The sequence below is a fragment of the Sarcophilus harrisii genome, chromosome 4, assembly GCF_902635505.1.
Source record: "Sarcophilus harrisii chromosome 4, mSarHar1.11, whole genome shotgun sequence".
In the NCBI taxonomy this organism is placed as follows: domain Eukaryota; kingdom Metazoa; phylum Chordata; class Mammalia; order Dasyuromorphia; family Dasyuridae; genus Sarcophilus; species Sarcophilus harrisii.
In genome coordinates, this window is record NC_045429.1 from 23569372 (window position 1) to 23596948 (window position 27577).

The 27577-nt window shown below is 41.9% G+C and overlaps 1 protein-coding gene across 1 annotated transcript in view; it reads right to left on the minus strand.

Annotated features, from left to right (window-relative positions):
• The window catches only part of ZYG11A (zyg-11 family member A, cell cycle regulator), a 32372-nt gene that overhangs the window by 1805 nt on the left and 2990 nt on the right, over nucleotides 1-27577 (minus strand). The window contains exons 3-13 of the mRNA XM_031969102.1: nucleotides 19857-20611; nucleotides 18191-18331; nucleotides 11523-11699; nucleotides 7039-7103; nucleotides 6555-6654; nucleotides 6410-6463; nucleotides 5164-5325; nucleotides 5035-5082; nucleotides 1616-1813; nucleotides 1468-1529; nucleotides 1154-1251 (exon numbers count right to left, since the gene is read on the minus strand). Of these exons, the coding sequence (XP_031824962.1) occupies nucleotides 1154-1251; nucleotides 1468-1529; nucleotides 1616-1813; nucleotides 5035-5082; nucleotides 5164-5325; nucleotides 6410-6463; nucleotides 6555-6654; nucleotides 7039-7103; nucleotides 11523-11699; nucleotides 18191-18331; nucleotides 19857-20611 (1860 nt within the window). The remainder of the gene's footprint in view (nucleotides 1-1153; nucleotides 1252-1467; nucleotides 1530-1615; nucleotides 1814-5034; nucleotides 5083-5163; nucleotides 5326-6409; nucleotides 6464-6554; nucleotides 6655-7038; nucleotides 7104-11522; nucleotides 11700-18190; nucleotides 18332-19856; nucleotides 20612-27577) is intronic.

Here is a 27577-nt window from a genome sequence, read left to right on the forward strand (position 1 = left end):
CTCTCCTACTCAACAACGCTGGTGGCTCTCTATCACCCCCGCTATTAATTGGATTCACTTCAGTCCTTCACAACTGGGCTCCAACCTCTCGGGCCAATGTCACTGTGGATCATTTCCCTTTGGCACTTAGAACCCAAATGGTCATTTCTATGCTTTGCATCACACAAAGAACTCCTACTCTCACCTCTTTTTCTCCCTTTAAGATGTAGCTCAAGCATCCCCTTCTGCCCAAGGCCTTCCCCCGCCATTTTTACTGCTTTGCAGTCACTTCCTATTTCTGCTAGACTCATTTACACGCCATCTGCCCTGCCATGAGAATGTCAACTCTTTGCAAGCAGGGACTGTTACTCAGTCCCAGTAACTAGCTCAGGGCCCGCCTCATAGGAAGCACTTAACACTTCGCCACCATTACTGATTTTTATGCTCATCTTTTAAAAATATAAGCAAGCTTTCATCCCCTCTGACAACTGCAATCATCCAGTTCTTCCCACACGGGGCTGCTAAACTAATATTCCTACAACACAGGTTTGACCACATCACACCCCTCTGCTTAGTTTCCATGGCATGGCATGCCTCAGTGGAACCATCCCCTCTTCGGGCTGGCACTGCCACTGCCACTGCCACAAGCTGGTGTTTCTCAAGCTCACTGCATGCTTTCATCCCTTCAGGCAAGTAAGTCCCAGTTGGTCTGATCCCACCATTTTTCAGGCCTGTGCCTATGGACAGACTCCCCATCCCCATGTCTAAAGTAAAGCTCTTTCTGAGCCCTGACTCCTTCCCATCCTGCCCACCCCCAACTGCTAGACATTTCTTTTTCTTCAATTTTTTAAGTATGGAGGTAAGTAAGCAAATGTTGCATCCTAGTGGTCACTCCAACAGGATACGAGATCCCTGTATACAGGGCCCATTATTTTTGTCTTAGTAGACATTTACTAAAAATCAACTTCACTATCCCCACTTTCCTTTGGCATATAGCCCGTTTGGCCTGATTCCCTTCTCTGATAAGTCATGGTGAAGTACTTCCTAGAGGTTCTGTTATTTAGACCACCAGATCACCACAGCCATAGATCAGGGAAGAAGTGCTGGGGGACTCCTCAGCTTCTCTCAATTGCTCCCCCCTCCAAAATGGCATCCTGGCCCCTAGAGTACGTACGGTTCTTGCTGCAGACGTGATGCATGGCCCACAGCGCCCAAAGCTGAACCTCAAAAATCGCAAAGTTGCTAAGTAACGGAAAAAAGGATTTGAAGGACCTGTGGATTCCAAAGGAAGACATTTAGAAATCGGGCCGACATCTGGGGACGTGGCCATCATTTCCGTGCCTCTAGTGTTCGGCTCTCAGGAACCCGATGGCCAACAACCAGCATCAGAATACAGATGAAAGGGACATGGCGTGTGTCCCGGAGTCTTAAATACCGGCTCCTTGGGGGGAAGCAGGGAGAAAAGAGGCGAACGTCCTGAGGGCTCACCTGTAAGTCACCAACGCCACCATCTTACAGCTCGGACTGGGCCACTTCAGCACCGTAGTGTACTGCAGGGACGAGAACAAGCCCTGGTCAGCCCGGGGCCGGGAAGGGCAAGGCCACAGTCCCGCCAGGTAAAAGGAGTGCTCCCTACCAGGTCATCCAAAAGGACTCTCCTCCGGATGCTGCTCAGCGTCCACGCCTGCTCCCCCAAGGAAGTGAGATGGGAAATGATGCCTGCAGCAAAGTAACTCACTTCCATTTCCACGCTGTGGAGTAACCGGCTCACATGGCCCATCAAGCTGCTCACCATCAGCTCAGAGGATAACTCCTTGACTTCGGCAACATTGTTCTACAGGGAAGACAGAGCCACAGAGCTTGGGAAGGGTGAGGAAAGGCGCAGGAGCAATCATGAGCTTCTCGATTCTTCCCCCCCTCTCCCCCCCCATGCCATGGACTGGACTTTTACTACCCTATCAAGGGAGGCACCATCAAATGGGTTGGAATAAGTGGCCACAATCCACAAGCTGAGGCTGAAGCTGTAGAATGTAAATCTGCAAGGCCACTCAGAGCATGGATGCTTCCTTTGGCTCCCTTCAACATCACATAAATGGGAGCAAAAGAGCCAAGTGATTCAGGACTGGGACTTAGCAAGGCGAAGGGAGAGAATTGAGGCGGAGACTGGATCGGTCTACCAAAGTCAAGGTCAAAGTCAAGAGGAGTGTATGGCTGCAGCCCAAGCAGTCCTAGGAACTGAGGGCAGAAAGGCCTGAAGATCACGGGGAGAGCTAAGAACAGAGTCAGAGCATCTAAAGGACCAGGGAAAGGTGTGTGTGTGTGTGTGGGGGGTTGTCAGACCAGGTGACCCACAGTCCTCCCCTTTCACCTGTGGTTCTTGTGGTTTGTCACTCATTCCTGAAGACCCCAGCCTCAGGCAGAAGTGAATCAGACTAAAGTAAGGGAGCAGCCTTACTCTTTCTGCGGTATGGCAAAGAGTCTGGGGGGTTAGAATTCTCCCCAGGCCTTTGTCTAGGGGTCCCTATTTGCCCAAGGCCACTCAGTCAATATAGTTGGTACTTTTTTTTCCCCTGAGGCAATTGGGGTTAAATGACTTGCCCAGGTTCACACAGAAAGGAAGTGTTAAGTGTCTGAAGTAACATTTGAACTCCGGTCTTCCTGAATTGTAGGGCCAGTGCTCTATCCACTCCACCATCAAGCTGCTCCAAAAGTTGGTACTTCCTATCTACCCTATCATACCCACTCCACAGAGTACCATATCCACAAACTTGGTCTTGATCTTTTAACCCTCGCCCCTTCACCCTTGGGTACGGGCGACAATCTGCTGAAATGATGACCCACTGAGGGAACAATCAATGACCTCCTTACCTCCAGAAACCGTGCAATTCCTCCTAACATTGGGTGCTACCGTTTATCTTGCCCCAAGATGGGGCAAACCCTTTCTGAATCCAACTATTGTCATCCCCTTTTTACAGCTATTCAAAAGGAGGTGCTGAGCCCAACACTGCTGAACCCTCAAGTCCAAGCCTCCAGAGTCTACGACTCTGTCCTCCTCCTTCAGAGTAAGACAACGCTGGGGAGCCTTCCGCCGAGGCCAGCCGGCGTAACTTTCCCCCGATACCCATAAGAGAATGGCCACTCTAAGAGGTCGTTCAGACTTTCCCACAAGAGCACCAGGTTGTAGGAGGGTGTTGGATTCTCAAGTCAGAGAACCTGTGTTCAGATACTAGCTCGGCTACTGACCACGGGGGTGACTCTGGGCAAATCACTTCACTAACCTGGGCCAGAGTCTCCCTGTCTGTAAAGAGAAGCTATTGGATAAGACTCTCTTTAAGGCCCCTTCCAGCTCCAGATCAATGAGTCCACAACCTCCTAAGGGAGCTCACCCCATTCTGGGCAGCTCAATTGGTTTGGTAGTCTCTCTTTCTATCAAACATAAACATTTCTTTGGACTTCAGCTGAGAGAAAATCAAACTGGCCACCAAAGCTGTCCTTATCCATTGGCCTCAACTTGGACCTTGGGGAAATGGGAAGAATCTACAAAAAACAAAACAAAACAAAAAAATCCTAAGTATCCAGAGAGCACGGGCAGGAGCAAGGGCACCCCAGGGGTAGAAAGGAAGGAGTCCTCTCCTGTTCAGATGGAGATAGAGCAGAGAACGTGATGCCAGCTGGCAGCAGCCCCTACTCAAGGGAAGGACAGGACCTTATCCAAGAGGATCCCCGAGATAGACTTGACTCAACCATCTGGCTTTTGGCTACTTTGCAGCTTTCACATGCCTTTATCTCTTCTCGCCATCAGCTGAACAGGCGCTGCATTTTCCCAAGGCCCCCACACACTATTTCCTCCTCCTGAAATGCTGCCCCTTCCAGCTGCCGTTCAGGTGAATCTGCTGGAATCTTAACCACAACTTAACAAGGCCTAACTCAAAGGCTCCTTTACCATCAAATCTTCCACAATTTCTACTCCTATCCCTCATCTGTTTTCATAGCTTTTTGCTCATTTTCTTCCTGGGCACAGGCTGGCAATGTGGCTAACATACACGCTGAAGACCAATAACAGAATCTTTGCAATAACATGGACATTGCCGAGTCTTGCCATCTGCCCCTTTCACAGGGCTCTCTGGCTCGGTCATCTGACCTGCCAGTGCTCCCTGGGCCTCCCCATCTGCCACAAAGCTAAGCCATCCCATCTCTAACTAAAATGGGAAGGAAAGTCTTGTTCTCTAGCCATATCTCCAGCCTGTGGTCTGGCATCTATTAAATGCTTAACAAATGTTTTCTATTTTTATTCTCATATTCTAGTTTTAGTCACATCAACATTAGTAGACTAAACTTGTTGGGGACAAAGAATCTCACTTAGCTCTGAAGCTCCCTTGGTGCTCCATGTAAAGTCATTCGGAAATCTGGGGTGGGATTTCACCAGGGTGGGCCTTCCCTTTGTTGATGCTGACCACACCCACTATTGCTGACTTTGTTAGCAATAATTATGACTCAGAAATGTATCATTCTGTAGCCAATTTGGCAGTAAGCCTGAATTTAGTCAGTCCGGCTAGCCAAACATAGACTCTGTCTCTGATAATACCTTGCCACTTGGGCAGGAACAGTCAGACTGTGTTCCACTGGCATAAGGAGAATTGAAGGTCACCTCCATACTACAGTCGCATTTGGAAGAAGGCTTCAGTAGAGGATAAATTAGGTAGCCCTATTGCTCTAAAAACGGTGCCCTTGGCAGGGAAAGATGCCGAGTCATTAGCCTAATTTCCATTTTTAATTGATTCTCCTAAAGTGTCCTTTCTATAGCCCCTCTTTCCACACAACTAACCTGCACTCTGAAGCAGGTCAAGCAAATGGGAAGATTTTCATCTGGTAGAGGAGATTGAGGCTCAATAAAGCAAGGGTTTTGCCCAGGGTCACTTGGCCAGGAAAGGTCATCACTAGGACCCCTTCAGCCAACACACACAAAGAACATTTTCCCTTAAGAGATAAGATTTGTGATTCACGTCAATTGGAAGAAGTTGCCATAATTAACTCCATGGAATTAATGCATCTTACCAAAAGGCCAAGAACTCTGGTCTGTATCGTTGATTCTAAGGGGAAAGTCTGTCAAAAGAAACATCTTGAGGTCAGTAACATCATCAAGAAGCTGAGCTCCACGTGAAGTCCACCCTCCCTGTCTGGTACCTCCAAGACTTGTACAAAGATGGCCAGTCCTTGGTTTTCAACAAAGTGCTTGCAGGTGGCTGGGGACTCATCCGTGAGGTTCCACAGTGCTCTCAAGGTAAACGTCAGAGTGATATCTTCTAAATTCTCAGAGGTTTTCTGTTTCACTATTGCTAAAAGTTCCTAAGAAAAAAGAGGAAGATTCTTATGTTCTGACAACTCAAATTATCACAAAAACCTGATTTCATGATATCATTTGTTCCCTATCCTAACCTAAGTCCATCAAACAATTCATTAGATTAGACAATTTCTGGAAGCAATTAATACCAATTTCAGATCTTATTGGAAACCATGTTATTTCAATCTGAGGGTGTGTAGAGAAAAACTTGTGACTTTCTAATGAGAAAATGCAAAGTTTTATCACAGCACTCAGGTCAGAAGAGAACACACATTGTCTACTCTGGAACATTTTAGGGAATCTCCACTTGAGATAATCAGATTTAGCTAAGAAACAAGTCATATGACAATAGATAATCAAGGACAGAATGATTTTAGGACTCCTTCAGAGAAGGAAAAAGAGCTTGATCTAAACTCTGGAGATTAAATTCTCAGTCTTTAACAAAAACCGACTAATCTTAGACTTCCCTTCCTCATATGTCCTTAAAAGTTGCCCATGCTGATTCTAAGCTTCAATTAGGTATTAATATCATTAGGACCAGCTTTTATTGTCTTTTTGACTCACTGAAGAGTGAGGCTGGATTAGACCCCAAGAGACTCTGACCAGCCTTTACACTAATGATTGATCAACCAAACTGATCAATAAATCCTGATTTTGAATGCCTGCTAGGAACTAGGGCTAAGGGATCCTATAAAGAAGACACAAGAGTCTTCCTTCAAGGCTGCAAGGAGATCTATGATATAGGTAGGGGTGCAGCTAACAAATTGTCCAGAGCTGAAGGGGTCACTATGGCCAAACCCTCCAATGCCTGTTGAGAGGCTCTCAGGTGTTTAGCCAGGCTTATCCCCAGAACCTCCCAAATTCTGACCAAAGATGGAGAGATCTAGGGTTGAGGCAGCTGTGCTAAGGCACTGGAAAAAAAGATGGCAAGGGAGGCTACTACTCACCATAATCTGGTCACAAAACATGTCAAGTTAGCGACCAAATTCTTCAGACAAGTGCGTCTGAAGCAAATCTTACAACCTGGTAAATGGTCATGTCTATGTACCAGGAAAACTGGATGAGAAAGCAATGTGCCAGTCCACTCACCCTGACAACAATGAAAAGTTCTGACTTCAGCTGTGCCGTCTGTTCAGGAGAGAGCTGTAAGCAAAGAAGGGGAGCAGTGATTATCGGCATTCCATCAAAATCCGGGAGAGAAGGAAACCTGGCCCACTTAGGCACAATCTCATACCTGAAGGGCCAGAATGGAGATGACGCTCACTGCCATCGTCTGCATATTTGGGTTTTCGTGTTTACAGAGCCATTTCATAACAAACTTGGCAGCATCAAACCTGAAAAAAATAAGTTCTGACATTTGTAATTTCTTAAATTAATTAACATTGTTGGGAAAGGGAAACTGAGAGATATCACTACCATCTATAATAAAAAACAAATTCCCAAACTCCAAAGTCTTATCTCTGAAAGTGTGGTGTTAAGGCTCATGGAGAAAGTGATCATTTTAAGGTCTGTATTTTTTAGTGTTTTTTCTTTTTAGCAAACATTAAAAATAATTCTTTTAGGCTAATCATCAAATTATGAGATTAGGATAGCACCTCCAATATGGAACGGGGACTTCTAATCATCTCTCTCTCTCTCTCTCACACACACACACACACACACACAGACATACACACACAACCAAGAACCCCTGACATGCTTACTGAACTTGAACTTGCCTGTTAAATGGGACATCCTGAAGAATTCTGGCATTGGTCAAGGAAAGAAGACAATTCTTCTGTAGCTTTTCGGGAATCAAGAAAAGTAACTTTAGTCAGAGATCACTTCAGACTATACACAGTAAATCATTCAACTCCAGTCCTCAACTGTGAGCATGATAGTCAAGGTCCCAGCAAGACCTTTGGGGAGTTCAGTAATTAACTTCCTCTGTGGAAGATCCAAGACAGACAGCTCTAGACAAGACTTGGGAATTCTACCACACCAGTGGTTCCACTCTCACCATTATTGTCTAGTTACCGAGCTGGCCAAGATTATGAGACAGATCACCAAGGACTCCAAAGGGTTGGACTCTCGACTCTTGGCTAATTTGACAAATAAAAATGCTGCAGTTGACGATTGCATCCTCTCTTCCCCTCATCTACATAGCTTTCTCCTTGACAGAAATAAACTATGCACAAGAAATCCAATTAAGGAATTAAGAATATTCAGGTCTCTTTCGGACTAGCCTTCCTAGTCCAGCAACTATGCATTTCACACTGAAGGACAAAAAAGTTAAGGTCTGGTCCCAGCCCTCAAAAAGCTTAGATTGTAATCCAGAAGACATATCATATGTACACATTAATATCAACATAAAAAACACACTGAGGAGGATTCTGGGAAGAAGGCAGAGTAGGTGGTAAATTTCAAGCTCTCCAGATTCTCCCCACAAACAGATCAAATTTGTGCCTCAGGGTGAACAAAGACTGGTGAAAAACAAAGATGTGGGCAAAACAGGGGTTCTCCTGGAACAAACCTAGAAGACTCAAACAAAGACCCCGGGACAGACTTTAACCAGTGTGAAAAGCAAACACTGTCAGGCTGGTCAAGACAAACACCAAGTGGGGATTCGTGGGGCTAACATAAGGAATCCTGGGTCTGACTCCGTGAAGACTGAGGGAACTTGAGCTGATGAACAACTCCAGCTGTGCTGCAGAGATGCTGCCCTGGGCGAGAATCCAGCACATCAGGAGTGCAGAGGTCCTGGGCTGCAGGCTACCACACTTGGGGGGAGGTGGCGGGGGAGGAAGCTCAGTTTAGGATTCTAGGTCAGAGGGGAAAGCCTAAAGTGAAGTTAGAGGCACCATCCCCCTACTCCACATTTAAAGGAGTTTACATTAATACTTCTCATTTAAAAAAAAAAAATGAGCAGGCAAAGAAAAAAGAACTCAACCATAGAAACTTATTATGGGAAAAGGGAAGACTAAGGATCATCTTCAGTGGAGGACACTGAAGTAAAAAAAAAAGGCTCTTTGCAGGCCAGGAATATACTTCAACAACAATACTATATGATGATCAATTCTGATGGATGTGGCCATCTCCAGCAATAAGATGAACCAAATCAGTTCCAATGGAGCAGTAATGAACTAAACCAGCTACACCCAGTGAAAGAACTCTGGGAGATGACTAAGAACCAGTACATTGAATTCCCAATCCCTATATTTTTGCCTGCCTGCATTTTTGATTTCCTTCACAGGCTAATTGTACAATATTTCAGAGTCCGATTCTTTTTGTACAGCAAAATAACGTTTTGGTCATGTATACTTATTGTGTATCTAATTTATACTCTAATATATTTAACATCTACTGGTCATCCTGCCATCTAGGGGAGAGGGTGGAGAGGAGGGGAAAAATTGGAACAAAAGGTCTGGCAATTGTCAATGTTGTAAAATTACCCATACATATAACTTGTAAATAAAAAGCTATGGAATTAAAAAAAAAAAAAAAGGCTCTTTTACCCCAGAGAGTAATGTTAAATGGCTCCCTGCCCAGAGAATTTATAGAAAAATTCAAAAGAATTTAAAAATCAAAAGTCAAGTGAGAGAGACTGAGGAAAAAACTTGAAAAAAAATCTAAGAAAAACAAGATTATAAAAAATCTTAGAAAAGGAGATGTCTTTTTTTCCCCCGGGGCAAGTGAGGTTAAGTGATTTGCCCAGAGTCACATAGCTAGGAAGTATTAAGTATCTTAGGCCTAATTTGAACTCAGGTCCTCCAGATTCCACAGTCAAGAGATTAATTTTAAAAAAAGAAATTCTTTGAAAATTAGAATTGGACAAGGGGAAACCAGTGAAGCTATGAGACCAAGAAATAACAAGACAAAATATTAAAAAATGAAAAAATAATAAAGAATGTGAAACATCTTATAAGAAACATAACAACAAATTTGGAGAATAGATCAAGAAGAGGAGAAAATATAAGAATAATTGAACTACCTGAAAGCTGTGACCAAAAAATTAATTTTGACACAATAACGCAAGAAATAACCAAAATTGTCCTGAAGTGTTAAGACATGAGGGGAAAATAGAAACAGAAAAAAATCCACCAATCACCACCTCAAAGAGATTCTTTGTGGAAAACTTATAGAAATATTGTCAAATTTCGAAACTCCCAGATCAAAGAGAAAATTTTGCAAGAGACAAACAAAAAATTCAAATATGCTGGAACTACAATTAAAATTGAACAGGATTTATCAGCAGCAATTATCCATAATGCTGACAACAACAAGAAAAGACATTCAATGAACTTGCAAATTTTCAGGACTTTTTCTCAACCAAATCTGAACTTAGTAGAAAACATATGAGAGCTAATATTAAAGATTAATTTTTCAAAAAAACTCAACACAAATTGTTTTTTACATGAAATATACACTCTAGTTTGAGACTGACATCAGTAATTGGGTAGCTAAAAAGAAATTCTGGGTCAGGCTGAGTTTGATCTGATTCTAAAAAGCAAAACTGTGCAAAAGGAAGAACCAACAAGAGGCTTTAGAAGGAGGAGGGCTCATAGTTCTGAAAATCTCACATCGGAATAGATTAAATAGGGAATACTACATATATACATACATATACATATATATATATATACATACACACACACACACATTATATATATATATATATATATATATATATATATATATATATATATATATATATACACCATGAAGAATATAGCATTCTCCAAAAACTATAAAGGGGGTGTAGAAATAGAATAAAGTGGACTACAAAATGATGTATAGATTTAGGGTAGTAGAACAAGGGATAAATGATAAGATGGGGTATAGAAAGATGTAAAGATGTACAGAGTTATGGTAGTGGGACAAGATGTATAGATTAATGGGAAAAGGATAAAAAGAAGGATTAACAGATTGGCAGGAATGGGATAAAGTGTGTAGATAAATAGGAATGGGATAAAGAGGAAAGGAAGGGTGGGAGGAGAGGATAAGGGACAAACCCTCCACAGAACAGGAGGAAATCATTAGAAAAAAAAGGGGGCTAGTTATCACTGATCTTAGACAAAGTTAAACTTTAAAGATTCAATCAAGAAAGAAATGTACATTTATATGTGAGCCATATTGATATTTGTTTTAAAGCATAGGTACACATGGGTAAATGCTTGTGTGTATGTGTCTATATATGTGGGTATACCTATGTATATCTCATATATATGAGTATACCTATAGATATATATGTAGATATATGCATATGTGGGGAAGTCTGTGTGTGTGTGTGAATATACTTATATGTATATATGTATGTATACATAAATATATCTGTGCTGCTTGGAAGAGCTGGGGAAGATAAAATAGGGGGGAAAAGAATACAGTAAAAAGTGCACAGCAGAGACCAAAGATTAAGTTACTTAAGGAAGCAAAAACTAGATGAGCAGTTGTGAATATATTATCTCTTCTATTATTACATGTTTTGTTGAAACGGAAATTTATTGTTATATATTTTGAATCTTTCCGGTGCACATTTGCTGGGCACATGACAATGTTTGTTTTATTTTTATATTTTCCCTTTCTGTTTTTCCTTATTTTGTATTTAGTTTTAAAAAATTTTAATTTTAAGGAAATGTATCTTAAGTGTGAAATTAAAAAGCAAAAGAAGTGCTATGAAAGGCCAGAGGAAAATAAGAGAAGTTTGGGCCGGGGTAGTCAGGAAAGGCTTCAAAAAGAATGAGATGTAAATTGGGCCCACAAGTACAGAGAGGGAAAGAGAAAAAGATGATTTTAGAGGAAGAAGCCCCTGAATGTTCAGGGTGCAGATATACCTGAATCACCCTGTTTTTTCTGCACCTCAATGGGATCTATTTTTTCAGCAAAATTTGGGAAAAACATCAGGCACTACTCAAATCTATTCTTCCTTTAATTCATAAGGTTTTCCTTGGTCATTAAAGAAAACTGAACAAGAAACTTGCCCAGAGTTCACTGCCACTGTTCCTTCTTCCATGTCCTTAAGAGTCAGGTCAAACATCAAACAACCTGGACACCAAAACAGTGCCAGATCTGCTTCTACCATCCTGGAAATTAATTTTGAATTATGCAAAAGAGAAAAAAATGGCCACGCCAAGGCTGGCATATGCCCTACGGAGGACAGGGATAGAAAGCAAGGTTCTAAATACTCCCAGCTAAGTACAGTAGCAGAGAACTAGAATTAAATTACCTGCTGGTTATTAGGGAAATTTTTTAGAGCTTTGAGAAGTAAATGGATGACCTCTGACAACAAACGAACGGGCATGCCCATGGCCAGACCCTGCCGGGTTAAATTGAGGGTGCATGCACTGGCTGTGAACTGCACAGGCAAGTCCAGGGGGTGATTCCTCATTCCGACAGCCACAAGCTGGAGATAAAAGAAGAAAAGAAACATTACTATTGGACCATTATTAAAACCAATGCACGCTTTGTCTACCTTGAGGTCACACAAAAAAGCTATTTAAATCCCAGGGTGTTTCAGGCAATTTTTTAGGTGGCAAAGGGATGCTCTTCTTCCTGAATTCAAATCTGGCCGCAGACACTGTGCCGACCCCAGCCAGGTCACTTCACCCTGTTTGCCTTGGTTTTCTCATCTGTAAAATGAGCTGGAGAAGGCCAAGAAAGCCCCAAATAGGGTCATGGAGAGTTGGACACAAATAGAAATATAAATGAACAGTATTTGAGGGTTTGTTTGTTTGTTTTTTTTTTTTTTTGGTTCGTGAAAGTACTTTAACCCCAGATCAGGAACCTGAAAACCTGACTTTGTATCATGGCTCCACGGCTAAATTGGTGGCACTAGCAGGCAAGCTGCCCCCTACCCGATCTTCAGTTTCCCCTTTGGCAGGTGAGGGGTTGGCCAAGATGACCTCCAAAGGTGCTTCCCAGCTCTGACATTCTCAGTTCAAAGGTCTCTTCCAGCGCTAATGTTCTACATCAGGAGAGACATCGGGGGTAATGGGAAGAATGCTGCACCCCGAGTCAGGACCTGGGGCCTTCTCTAAACCTAGTTCCTTCCTCTGTAAAATGAGGGAGTCCTTATGGGAACAGACCGTGGAACACAACATAGCATTCTCACTTTCTCTGTTGTTAATTGCTTGCATTTTGTGTTTTTTCTCAGTCTTTCTTTTTCTTCCTTCTTAATCTGATTTTTCTTGTGCAACCAATATGTATACACATATTGGATCTAACATGTATTTCAACATATTAACATGTCTTGGACTACCTGTCAGATGGGGAAGGGTCAATGTTGGAAAAATTACCCATGTATATGCTTTGTAAATAAAAAGCTTTAATTTAAAAAAAAATGAGGGGGTCCTTTCCCTCCATGGCTCATCTCTTATGCTTCTTCAAACATGGCAGAAAGGGTAACAGTCTAGATGGGGGAAGGGGACAGTTAAAGCTGACTGATTTTCCAGTGTGTTTAGAGGCCCTGCCGCAGCTCATTAATGCTGTTTCTGATCTACATTTGAAAAATGATCATAAACATATGAGAAAACATCAATACCATCTGAAAGTCAATTCACAACTATCAGCTCTTGTACAAATGGTCTCTGAGGCACAGAAGGGCAATCATGGTCAGTTATTCATCTCTCCCATTCTCTTGCTCTGCCTCTTCTGGCTGTGCGACCATGAGCAAGTCACTTAATCCCTGAGCTTCAGTTTCCTTATCTGACAAAGGGGAGCAGTATCACCCACAATATTTATCTTACAAGGATTCCATGAGGATCAAATGAGACATTAATTCGAAGGGCCTTATGCACAAATGAGTCGTGTCCATATGGCCAAAGTCCAGATCCTTTGTTCTGGCTCTGCTCTTCCCTCATTTTTTTATGACCCTAACTAACATCTCAACCTTGGAGAGCTTTCCAAAAGGATTCTACTAATCTGCAACTCCACCACCAATCAATGAAGATACCCGTTTCTTCCCAACCCTTGAGGAAATGAGTCTCCTTAATTACTTTTGCCAGTTAGAGGTGGCACCTCAGAATTGTTTTAATTTATACTATTGATTATTGGGTGAACAAAATGGTTTCCAAGTAATTATCAAATTAATGTCTCTTGAAAATCATCTAGTCACAACCTTTGACCATTTATGTTAAGTGGCAATTACATTTGTAAATGTCTCACAATTTTTCATAGATGCTACATTTCTAACTTTTCCCAAACTTTTACCTTTCTTTTCATTATTTTTACTGCACATTAATTAAATCAATTATGCCTATTTACACCCCTTTTCTATTTAAGAAAAAGCCCTATCACCTCTACAACTTATATTTTCTTATTTTTAAAAGTGATTTTAAAAAGTCTACAATTAACATCCAACTTTAATCCACTGAAGTATTTAGCACGATAGGGGCTCACATCAATTTCCCACCCAACTGCTGACCAATTTTCCTAGGTACATTTTTAATGCAATTAATCCTTTCCCCCACTTTTGTTTCCTGACAACTTAATAAGAGCACCTTTCTTAGATGGATTTAGCTGAAAGTCAAATCTCTCTTCTGTGACAAAGATCTACTTCTATTTTTTCCCAGATGTCAACTAGCATTAATGACAAAAATCACCTAGTAACAGTTTAAGTCTGAGACTTTAAGACCAGGTTTTGTCCCCAACATTATCTTGTTATTCCTGCTCATTTAAAAAGAAAATTAAAAATACACACGCACACAAATTATTTATATAGTTCTCTCTAAACACTGGATATTCTTCCCACTTCTATTTCATCCCATCCCATCCCATTCAGTCCCCTATGTATAGGGACATACATACCCACAAGGGGTATTCCTTTCCTCATCTGTAACAAACAAGGGAGAACATACTAGCACCGCATAGGGATCGTTTAGGACAGCAGCATCAAATTCAAAATAGAAGCAGGGCCACTAAACCAATGAACTATGCATGTGGCTATCTAGCGACTTAGAAAACCACATATTAAAATTAAAATGATCTATACTGTATTTTTTGTTCTTTTTTTTTTTTGGGGGGGGGGAGGAGGAGAGATAAAAGGGATTAAGTTACTCGCCCAGGGTCACACAGCTAGGAAATGTCAAGTGTTTGAGACCAGATTTGAACTCAGATCCTCCTGACTTCAGGACTGGTGCTCTCTCCACTGTGTCACCTAGCTGCCCCCATTCATTTACATTTTAAAGCACTGTGGGCAGCGTGTCTGATACCTTTAGGGGATCAAATGAGAATGTACATAAAATGGTTTGTAAAATCTAAAACACTAAATAAGTGGAGACATTTATTATTTCCTTCAGATACGGCGGTTTGAAAATTGTCCTTAACCTGGAATGTGTTAAGTAATCTCTCAAATAGTTCATCATTTTTATGAGGTTTCTTTTTTTGTTTTCTTTACTGATAGTAATAGTAATATATTAGATAATAATAATATAATAGATAGTAATAGTAATATAAACGACTTTGTGGTTTACCTGGCATCTCTGACTGGACTGAACTCTCATTTATCGTCTATTCTTTGTTATATCCCATTACCTGAGTGCTCTGGCCTCTCCATTTCCAAAGCTAATTCTTTAAATACTTTATTACGTTAGAAAGGATTCCAAATATAATGCCAACTATGAGGTGGGAAAATGGTCATTTCAAACCTTTTTTTTAATTAAAGGAATGCTTGGTTGTAAAAAGCGACAGGATGGAGCCCCTGGAACATGCCAGCAGCTGTGTGCTAGCAGTATGACCCTGGCTACAGGTCCCATGACCCAGTGGAACTCCAGGTGATTCAAGAAAACCAGCTGCAAGGCTGGCCTGTCCTGAGGAAGTGATTTGCTCACAGGAAGCTCCCTATAATAATAATTTTTTTTTAATTGCTCAAATTTACTTCTTTAAATTTCTAATGTTTCTCCACTGCATATTATGTTGCTTCTTAGCATAAGCTAGTTATTTTTTATCGTGAGGAAATCCTATACTTTTTCTTCTTTTGTTTTCATAATCAACATCTTATTAAAGGGTTTTCTTGCCTAGTATTTATATAATCACACAGAATTTCTGGCTTACATATCTTATTATGATCTTAATGACTTTTAAAACAAAGACCCATTTATTTAACAAGGTCCCGTGATCTATACAGCAAATCCACAGAAATTCCTCAACCTCTTTTAAGAATTCCCTTTTTCTTTCTGGAAATGCAACAGCTGCAAAGGGCTATGGTGTCTCTGCTGAGCATCACGGAGTCCCAGTCTGCTCCTTTCTCTATCCTTGGGCTCACCTGCCCCTCCTGAGCCCCTGTCGGAGGTCTGGTGGTCCCTGCTGCCAGAAGCTTACCCTATTGGCTCCAGTCATCGCAGACATCCATCAGCTCAGTACACTGCTAGGCTCATGGGAGGTATCAACCTCAGCCTTCCTGGAAGCAAGGATTACAGGACAGGCCCACGTGCCCAGCATCCCCTGAAGAATGCCAACCATCAGGAGCCAGCAGGCAGAGTCCAAGGACAAGTCATCACAAAGGCTGGTCTCACAGAGCCAGTGGCAGAGAGGAGCCATCCCAGCAGGAGCCTAAGCAGGAGGAAGGCCTCCCACGCTTGGAAAACTGATGGGAGGACACCTTTTGGGGCATACCCACACTAACAGGTTTACCAACCCAGATAAATAAGATTTTCTTCTCCTGAAGCAGCTTTCCACATCTGCTTACACTCACTAAGGATTTACAAACTCTGAGAGCAAGAGATTAGGGGATTTTCTATGGCACCTTTCCTCACAATAATGATAAAATTTAAACTTAGGACTGTGAATGAGTCAGTCCACGGCCCAGGTTCTCCCTACCTTCAAGACAGAAGAATGAGTCATTTTCTGTAAATAGTCATCATAAAATAATTCCTTATTTTGAGGAGGCTTGACTGAATGTACCTGTTTAGATAGTCCAGATCAGGTGATCTTTTTTTTTTTTTTAAAAGAAAACAAACTGGTTGTATTCTTTTATTTTCCATTTTTCAACTTCAGTCTCTTTTAAAGAATTTCTTCCAAGACAGCTAGGTGGCGCAGTAGATAGAGCACTAGCCCTGAAGTTAGGAGGACCCGAGTTCAAATCTGAACTCAAATAAGTAATACTTTCTAGCTGTATGACCCTGGACAAGTCACTTAACCCCAATTGCCTCAGCAAAAAAAAAAAAAAAAAAAAAATCTTCCTGTTTCTTATTCTAATACTTTATTTGAAGTGTAACCTTAATTTCGTTTTTTTCCTCTCTTTTTCTAATATAGGTTTTAGTTCTCATGATCTTTCCAGATAAATAATTAAGGATATCCTTGAGAAAGACCGTTTGGTGTACGCTGTGAAACCTATATAGCAGAACCCTAAAAGAGTCACAGTTCTGTGCACAGTCCTCTTTTGCTGTTATGTTTTATGTATGGAAATGGTCAATTTATTTGGTTTTTAGTTCAGAATAAAAAGTACATTTTTGGTTATCTTTTTACAAACTGCTTTGCTGATGACAGTATCTAGAAAAGTGTCCCTAACCTGCATTCAGGAGTTCTAGAGCTCCAGCTCTAGAGCTAACAGCTCAGATAACTATCTCTCATCCAGGCGGGAGTGCATCAGAAAGGCTCTTAATACCTTCTGAACTGAGATAAGGGGAGAGGGAGAGGTCACTGATCTAATCCAATCCAAAGTTCTCATTTTAACTATTTGAGAAGATATTCTGACCAAGAGTTGTATACATCCCTTCCTACTTTCCATTTTTTATAGTTCAATTTAATAACAACGAGGTGGTAAGTTCCTTAAAGTCCAGAATCTTCCCTTATTCATCTTTATAGCCTAGAAAACCCCAATTGAAGGTCTTCCGTAATCATGAAGTATCTGAATAAAAACATGGGGCATTAATAGATGTAACTATTGAAAAAATATGAAGGATACTGAATTTATGGCAAATCCATCAACCATCCAAACATCTATAAGGAGCCCCTAACAAAGCTCTAGGAGGCAATGAGAATATCAAATGGTTTAAAACCCCCTTAGCCTGAGGAAGGACCCTAAGTAACAATCAAGCCCAGTTTTTACATTTTTACATTAAACATCTTCATCTTATTTCCTCTATCATCGAATATAACCGTTTACAGGACCCCATACCCATCCTTTTCTTCTTCCCTTTCACTTTTCCCTCCTGCTAAGCTTCTGTTCCCCCATTCTGATCTCAATACTCTACAAACTAAATGGGGATTTCTTCAACAGAGACTTCTGATGAAAAAGCAGCTACAAGTTAAGAGCCATATCCTGCTTGCCTGAAGAATTGCTTTTGCAACAAGTGGTATCAGGCTACCCCAATGGCCAGGGCCCAGAGCTTAGAATCACCAGTTCTGACTTAAGGGTTTTCCAGTTTATACAAAGCACTATCTCCCAGGACTGTCCCAGAAACAAGGTCACAAACAGGTTGTGCAATTGACCCTTCACAGATCTCATTTTTCAGAAACCGAGAATTGGAAATGAAGTAATTTAAGGCAAAGTCAAACTAAGCCCAGAGTTTCTGAAGTCTAAGCCAGGACTCTCCCTACGCCCCAGATGGCCCAAGTGGTCAGCAGCTGTGCAGTCCTGCCTTCCCTCCCTCCCTCCATGACTTCCACCTCTCCGCAGTGAAGAGGAAGGCCCCTAAGGCAGGCATCTCATCCAACCTATCATATGGCCACCTTTACATCCTGCACACACATAAGGAGCATGTACTATGATGATGATGATGATGATCACCAGAGAATGGAAGCCTCCAAAAAGCAGGTTGTTTTTCTCCACCCCAACAGCTATGTAACGCGTACACAAGTACATCCAGTGAACCAAACCCCCGCCTACTCCAGGTTTACTCATCCATGTTACTCAGCAGTCCATGGATGACTCTTTCAGCTAAGCTGCAGTGTTACCTTTAAAACAGCTGGCTTGGTTATTTGCATGTAAAATGTCTGGGTGAAGAGGCGGATGAGGGCTTCCTTCATAAAGCATACTCTCTCACTGTATCTCCTCAGAGCTTCAGAAATCTGACTGACATTCGCTCCGCCTGCAACCTTCAAAACAAAAAGTCCAGAGAGTTTTTCTCCTCAGCTTTCAAAACAGACTTTGAAAATTGCAAATTTAACTACAAGGTGACTTCAGAGAGGTGTCCCAGACTCACATGTTAGCAATGAAAAGAAATAGAAGAATATGAGAACGAAACCACTTAAAAATACTGATACATTAAAAATTTCAACCCTGTTTTAAAAGGCTTTAAGAACATTTCACCTGAATACTATTCAACAGCCTATGGCAAATATGAGATAATGACACAAGGACAGTTTAAGAAAGAAAAGGAACCCGCTACCAAAGAGCCCTTTCGGAATAACTATGGACCTGAATTTCTTGATACTTCTCATTGAATACACACCCCCCCCGCCCCCCCCCAGTCTGTGATAGGAACAAAACGTTCCAATGGATACCATTCACATATTTTGAATAGCTACATGATTTCATGCGGGCATTCTCTCCATGAGTAAAGGTTCATGGCTTCATTCTTAGTTGTCAGGATCGAGATAATTAACTCATGAGGCCATGGCTCAGAAGGACTGCTTCTGGTAAAAACAGATGCACAGCCCAAGGCTGTTCAAGCTTGGACTCGGCCCAGATAGCCCTGGAGAAGCCAATCCCCTCCAGGGTGATTCCACAAGGAAGTATCCAAGGACATTTAATGGAAAAACATGACATACTATGATTAAAATGCCATCGACTTAATTAGCAATGAGGTGGTACAGGGGATGGAATGCTGGATTTGTCAGGAAGACCTAAATTCAAATCCAATCTCAGCTATTTGCCTGTGATCTTGAACAAATCACCTGACTGGTCTGCCTCAGTTTCTCACCTGAGACAGGGATGACAAGAACCTACTATCTCTTCTCAGGGCAGTTGTGAGGACAAAATGAGATAATATTTGACAAGTGCTTTTCAAAGCTTCAAGCATTAGCAAAAAAAAAAATTAGCAAAATTAGCAAGCAAGTTCTAGAGCTCCTAGAGAGCAAGGCCAAATTTTGCCCTTCTTTGTAGCTCTAGAACGGACACAGGACCTGGCCCAGAGAAGGTGCTCCCTAACTGGCTGCTCTCTGACTGAAGTGGGAAACATAAGAACTAAAAGAGAAAACATGACACAAAATGTTTGGCCAAAACAGAACTGATTAACCCACACTCCCCTCTTTGGTGACAGCAGCACCAAGAGATTTCAGAGCCCCCAGGGCAATCTATCTTCCCAGGCCTCCAAGTAGACGAGAAAGGAAGCTCTTTGCGGGAAGGATTCTTTCATGGGATCATAGCTGTAGGAGACCATCTGGCCTAGTCCTCCCCACTTACAGATGAAGACACTGAATCCCAGGAAGGTAGTAAATGACAGAGATGGGATTTGAATCTAGCTCTTTCCACTGTAGCATTGCACCAACCCCCAATGCTTCCTGGCCTTCCTCAGTCAATGTACTCTGAAAGCCTCACGAGCTAGATTTAGCCCTGACAGGTGCTGAGCCTGCCCCTCCCCCTTCCCCCGTCACCTATGCAGGTCCCCCCAGAACACACCATGAAGCCGGGCTCTGAGGTAAAGAAGTCAGAGTAGCCGGCGTCCGTGGCCAGCAGTCCCACAAACTGCATCGCTGGCCGCTGCCGGACAAAAGCTTCGACAGCTTCGTCGGTGATGTGTTTGCCCCCCGAGATATCTAGCGACATGATATTGGGCAGGATGTCTTTCTGCTGCAGCAAATGAAAGGCCAGGTCTGAGGTGAACTGCTGGTCATCCGAAATGTCAAGGTGAACCAGGGCCTGCAGTTCTCTGATGACGTCCAGGATCTGAGCCGTGGTCATGGTCAAGCACTTCAGATAGTGCATGGTGAGAGATTTGAGGCGGTGCTTGCAGGCGAGGAGTGCAGAAAGGTCAGAGACCGAGGTGTTAGAAATGTCCAGACTCTCTAATCTCGGCAGCAGAGCAACGTCCGCCAGGTCCCTGTTCTGAAAAGGAATATTGGAAACACTTAAAACCCGCAGCCCCGCCAGCTGGCTGAAGCGGGGGCCCCCGGCCTCCTCCACGGGCAGCGTTCCTGAGTTCAGCACGAGGCACTGAAGGTGTTTCTGGGTCCACGGACTGCTGCCAAGGCCAGTTAGGATATCCGGGATGGTGAGGTCTGCGCTCACACCGGCAGCGTCCAGTTCAATAATCCGGTGATGGCAGAAGGCTTTCTGGAAAGCTGCTGCGGAAATCTTGGCCTTCCGGATGCATACTTGCTTCAGCTGCATTTGATTGCCTTGAAAAATGCCCACGGTTCGATCATTCAGCTTGCCTGCAAAGGAATAGGAACCCAAGCCTGGTAAGTTAAATAGCAACAGACTTCCAGGGAGACCTCAATCATTTATCAGTGATAATAGTGACTAAAGCACTTTATGTCCCAGAAAGGCCCTAATGGGCTTCCACCCCCCCCCCCCGGCCCCCCACCTTTGAGCTCTGCAATGAACTTTTCTTCAGACCTCATTGTCCCCCACTCTCCCACATGGGATCTCCTTCATAAATCCCTGCAAGGACCTCATCCTGCCAGCACTTAACAAAGAACTTTGCTTTTTCTTTCTTTCACCCAATAAAACAAAGATAAAATACTATTTTTAAAAATGAACACACAGCTAGGGAGCGCTGTGGATAGAGCACTAGCCTGAAGTCAGGAAGACCTGAGTTCAAATCAGACCTCAGACACTTAACTCTGGACAAGTCACTTAATCCCAATTGCCTCAGCAAAAAAAAAAAAAAAATATATATATATATATATATATATATATATATATATAAAGGTCAATCAGATACTAAAGTTGTTTTAGGAGAGAGACAACAAAATTTCAGTCTAAAGGAAGGAATACTGGATTTGGAATCAGAAGGCCCCAGTTCAAATCAGATGGCAATAATAAAGCACATGCCCCATAAAGGCTGATGGGAAACCTCCCCTCCCCCACAGTGCCCCAGCAGGTTTTGATGAAGGGTTGGTCCATAAAGGCCAGATGTGTCATGGTCATTATGACCGTGGGTGAGGGCCATAACTAGGACTCTGCCCCAGGTTGGGGACGTCCACCTCTCTGCACTGCTCCCTGCTTCTATAGATCACCTCAGAAGCTTTCAAGACAGAAAAGCATGCTACAAGGGAATGTAGCATGAGGCCGAGGCAGCTGTTGCACATGTGCATGCACGTACAGGGGAGGGGGCCTGGTCTGATGAAGCCCATGGGTTGTCCCCCAACTAATCACCAATATCTTAAAAACTACCCAAAACCCTATTCAAAGCAAAATGTACTTGAATTACTTTCACTTTAATAGCAATTGTGCTCTTGCACTGTTGAGGGAACAAGACTCTTACTAACTCTATATCCCAAACAGATCAAACACAGAAGGAAAGGACCCGGGTTGTAACAAAGAACCGGAAACACACTGTATTATGTGACTATAATAGAAGAGGATCAGAAAGAAACAAAGGAGGACAGTTTCCGAAAACCAGAGAAGGCCTTACTTACAGTGCACTCAGCTGAGCAAAGTGAGCAGAACCAGGACAACTCTGTGGGATGAACCATAAGCAAGGCAACAAGCAAGGGGAGTTTCAGAAAAGTGATAATGAATCAAGTTTTTCTGCCTCTCTTTGGGGAAAAGGTTCCAGACAGAACCAAGACAACACAAGTTTGTTGTGCTCCCAAATAATTGTTACAAGGAAGGTCTTTTATAGGTGGGTGGAGGGAGCAGTAGCTAGTGATGCAAAAGCAATGCAATGCAATGAAATTTTTAAAATACAGCAAAAAAGGGACAGCTGCACGGCACAGTAGATAGAGCACTGGCCCTAGAGTCAGGAGGACCTGGATTCAAATCCAGCCTCAGACATTTACTAGTCGTGTGATTCCAGACAAGTCATTAATTCCTCCCCCCCCCAAAAAAAAGACAAACACAAAAGAGAATAGGAGAAAGTTAAGCAAGTCAACATTAATACCAGATTAAAATTATCATAAATTAAAAAAAAAAAAAAACCTAAGCTTATGTAATAAATCAATAGTTTCAGAAAGTCTTTTTTCCTGGATTTCCTCATATATGCAAATACTTGGTTTTTCTGATGAGTTTTCTAGTTCATAATTTAAAAAAATTAATTATGCTCCATCTAGCACTTTTGAGAGAGAAAAATCCCAAACACAAACAATAAGACTGGAGAAGGGAAAAAATTACAAAAGACTGATGTTGATCTTGGCTAAGTATTTACGTCTAAGTGGCAAATATAGGTAATGAAGGTACAGGATCCTGCCCAGTATTTGGTACTGACCTCAAAGGTTTAGAAAGAAAAGCATAAACATTTTAAAGTACATTTTCTGACCCAGATTGCACATAAAAGCAGGAATCCTTTCTGCTATCTTTGACAAACTATCACCGAAGCATCAATATAGACAGAGAACTCATTGTACTTTTTAAAATAAATGTTATTTTAACATGAACCCTTAAGACAGCCAATTGATCTCTTCACCCCATACCCACCCTAAAAAAGGTCAAGCAAAACATAAGTGACATCTATTACAAGCAACTTTCTATTTTCATGGTTTTCTGTCAGAAGAAAGCAAATGTGTGAGTAGGATGGGGAAAGAGCACCCAATGTTTCTGATCTAAGTCTTTTTGTTACTTAGAACTTTTCAGAGTTGTAAAAATTATCTACATCATTCTTTTGGTTTTTCCTTGCCTGTTTTGCATTACTTCATACCCAACATGCTGTACTTCTTTATTTACCCATTAATACAAGGTTATGACAACCACCAGGCTTAAATACCTCCCCCAGGCTACAAGGTGAGAAAGGCCTGCTTGCTGATGAAGTGAGCAGCCATGGCTATCCTCCCTCCCCCACCGGAGACCCTTACTGATTTCCTCACCCCCATTATTAATGGCCTTCTCTCCCAATGACTTTGTTTGGGGCAGCTAGATGGGGCCGTAGTTCGCAGCCTTGGGCCGAGTTGGGAACTCCTCCTGAGTTCAAATCGGACACTAGCTGTGTGTCCTTGGGCAAGTCACTTCACCCTGGTTACCTCCGCTTCTTCATGTAAAATAAGCTGGAGAAGGAAATGGCCAACCCTTTCTGTATCTGCCAAGAAACCTCCAAAGGGGGTCACGGGAGTGGGACAGGACTGAATATGAACCCGATACTTTGGATATAAATGCCTGGCCAGTTCCAATCAACTTGTGATGGAGAGCCACACAAGAAGTGGGGATTATAGAGACTGAATGTGGATCACAATACAGTATTTTCAAAGTTCAAGTAAAGTTCAATTAACTTTATTGTTTTAGGATTTTCTCCCTTTTTGATCAGATTTTTCTTGTGCACCATGAAAAATGTGGAAATACATTTGGAAGAATTGCCCATGTTTAACCTATATTGAATTGTTTGCTGTCTAGGGGAAGGGGAGGAGGGAAGGAGAAAAATATGGAAAACAAGGTTTTTTTAAGAGTGGATGTTGTATCCATATCCATATCTGGAAAGAGAAACCTATTAATAAATATTTGTTGAATTGAGCAATTTATGTGTGCATGTGCTGTGCCCTTCCAGGAGAATCAGCTCTCCAAGGGCAGGTATTTTTTCATTTTCTTTTTTAAAATCCCAGTGCTGGGCCAAGGCTCAGAGTCCTATGAATGGGGCTCTCCCAAACACGGCACAAATGCATCTGAGTCCACAGACAACTTACGACGTTAAAGAAATTATCCAAAAAGAGGGAAACAAGAAAGAGGAAATATTATGAGAGATAATAGACTGGAACCTCTTCGTATTACTGGTGCTTAAGAACTAAATGTGCTTGAAGAGACAGGCAACAGCTGCATCTCAAGGGAGCTCCATTTGTCAGGAACAGTGCAGAGCACCCACCCATGGGGAGGGTCTGTCAATCCCAAGTTTGTTTGACAACAATAATGTCATAGTCTGGCAATAGGACAGGATGCATCGAGGCAAAAACAAATGGAAATTTTACCTCCAAACTAATGGAGGGAACCTGTGTTTGCCAAAGCCCCCAGAGGTGCCCAGTGGTAACTTGTGGGTTGAGTAGGCCAGCTTTTTATGCTGAGTAGACTTCAGTGAAGGTAGAACAAATGGCCTTAAAAGTTTGTTGTACATATTTAACACATATTGGTCTACCTGCCATCTGGAGAGGAGTGGGGGGAAGGAGGGGAAAAATTGGAACAAAAGGTTTGGCAATTGTCAATGCTGAAAAATTACCCATGCATATAACTTGTAAATAAAAAGCTATAAAAAAAAAAAAAAAAAAAAAAAAAAAAACAACACTAAACTAAACTAAAAGTTTGTTGTAGATAAACTGCACTAACAAACAAGCACTAGAAAAGCCTGTGGCGAATGACTTCAGGTTGTTCTGTGCTCCGCTCTTGCCTCTCTGCCTTCTCAACCTCCCCTTCAGCCCCTTCCTGATTGTCTGGTTCCTCTTCAGGCTCTGGACTTTGTCTAAATCTCTTCCCCATCTCTCTTACACAGCTTTTTCTTACCCTGTCTTCCTGCCGGGGGGGGGGGGGGGGGGGGGGTAAACCCCTCAAGGTAGGGATTATCTTTCTGCTTCTATTTGTTTTCCCAGTATGATCCCTGGCACATAAGAAGTACTTAATGCTTGTTGACTCTAAAACATGATGATAGATGCTCAATGTTATTTAATTGTCAAAGTAACAATGACAGCCAAGAACTATTTAAGAAAGTACTACAATAGAAAGAATGGGCCAGTTTTTAAAGTGTCTCAAGCCATTTCTGGTTTTTTCTGCTTTATAACAATAGTTGCCTTCTAAAAGAAATCCACAATTAGTGATTTAAAGTTTTCTGCTTAATGAGGAACAAGGATGAGGTGCTTGGGAAAGATGTAGTGGAAATATTTCTTCCAAGAAAGTTTAAAAAGTTCTTGCTGATAACATGTTTCTAGTTTGATTAGTCAAAGTGTGGGTGGTGCAGAGGGCAGTGCTGGGCTGGGAGCCTGGAAGCCCCAAGTTTGAACCCTGGTCAGGGCACTTGCTAACTGACTCCAGAGCCTCTTAGTGGGTCAGTTTCCTCAACTACAAAGTGATCACATCTCCCAGAGTAGTTGTTGGGATCAGATGAGATGTCCAAGTCAAAAGTGCTTTGCAAACCTCCAGGACATACAAATATCAGCTATTATGGGGATCTGGAATTATGATAAAGCTAATGAATTCAGAAAAAAATTCTGGAACTTAAAATTTTTTTTCCAGTTCCCATATTTAATATTTAATTTTTGGCAAAAAATGAAAATAAAGTCATGTTTGTTTACTTGTAATTTGATTCTATGCATATTAAGCTCAGTCCCATAAAAAATTGCTGCAAAAGTATTTGGCAGCTGAATCATTGTCCCCACCCCCCCAACAGCCTAAAGTGACCGAAATGTAAAAACAAAACAAAATCCCCCACACCATCCAGAACTGCACTTTGCCCTTATTAAATGTATATGAACATGTGCCCTTGGTTCAGATTGGGAACTCCTATGTCACAACAGCAACACAATCCCATATTAATGAGTATTTTGGAGGCTCAGTCTCGTAATATCTTGGTGTGAGGAGCTCCCTCCATCGATCTCAGTCCCGGAAAGCTGTCCGGCTAACATGAACTGATGCTGAGTGAAGTGAGTGGAACAGGAGATCGTTATACACAGCGACAACACGATCAAATGATGATCAATTCTGATGGATGTGGCTTTTCAACAATGAGGTGATTCAGGCCAATTCCAATAGACTTGTGATGGAGAGAGTCACCTGCCTCCAGAGAGGGAACTGTGGGGACTGAATATGGTCACCTTTTTTTTTTAATTGCTTGCTTGCTTTTCTCTCATTTTTCCCCTGATCTGATTTTTCTTGTACAGCAAGATAAATGTGGAAATATGTTCGGAAAAAAGAAAGCTGTCCAGGAGCACCTCTAGTTATGCAATATGGGTCAAAGACAGGACTTGTACACAAGTCTTTCTGATCAAGGGCCACAGTCTTCCACCAGCTATCTACTTTGTAGTGCTGATATTCCACTACATTCATAAAATCACAATTTCTAATTTCCAGTCATTGGATACAGCTCACCTGCAATTTCTTTTCATAAATAGGTTTGTCTTAAGACTATAAACCCAGGAATGGAATTGTGGGGTCCAGGGTAAAAGCAATGTTTTCCCTCCTTTTTCTAAGGTCTGCCCCAACTCTAAATGCCTCAATTCTGCCTTTTTTCTCTGCCTAAGCCCAATTTAATTCAACATTAATTAAGCAACAAATATGTGCAAGGCACTAAGTTGAGTGGTGGGGACATCAAGACAAAAATGAAAAATCACGCCTCCTCCAAGACATTAATTTAAATTAAACACTCATGAGAAGGAAGAGTAGAGAATTCAGATTAAACACTCACTGGGCAGTAGTTGGCATGGTTCAAAATAAAGAATCAATTTTAATGCCAAAGGGCAATTTTGCTAGTTCCTTGGGAAATGCCTGCAGTGACCTGGAACTTGGTTTCCTTGTCTTCAAAAAAGAGGGTGAGGAAGGGGACTAGAAGTCATTCCCCTAGCGCCAAGCCTAAGATCATGTCTGTCTAAGAGGTTTCTGGACAGCTTCCCTGCTACTCCAGAGTAATTCAGAAAATTTTCAAAAGCAGCAAAAACCTTTAAGCTTTCTCAAGCTCAGAAAGCTAAAAACCTCTGAGAGCCTAGGGAGAATAATCATCACCCCTTACATTTCCACCAGTTTACATTTATTCTGTCAAATTTACCTTCACAGTTGCTCTTGTGAGATCAGCTAGGCAAGGGATTTTTTTTTAATTAAAGCTTTTTATTTTCAAAACATATGCATGGATAACTTTTCAACAATGATCCTTGCAAAACCTTGTGTTCCAAATTCCCCGTCCCCTTCCCTAGATGGCAAGTGATCCAATGTTAAACCTGTTAAAAATATACATCAAATCCAATATATGTATACATATTACACAATTATCTTGCTGAACAAAAAAAAAATCAGATCAAAAGGGAAACAAAAATGAGAAAGAAAATAAAATGCAAGCAAACAAACAACAAAAAGTAAAAATACTACACTGTGGTCCACACTCAATTCCCACTGTCTTCTCTCTGGCTCTCTTCATCACAAGATCACGGCAATTGTAGGCAAGGATTTCTCTCTCCATTTTACAGATGAGGAAACTGAAGTGCAGAAGAGCAGAAGACCTGCCCAACCCCAAAAGTTTTGCATGAGAAACTTTGGACAAAGGACTTCCCCTTTCTGGCCCT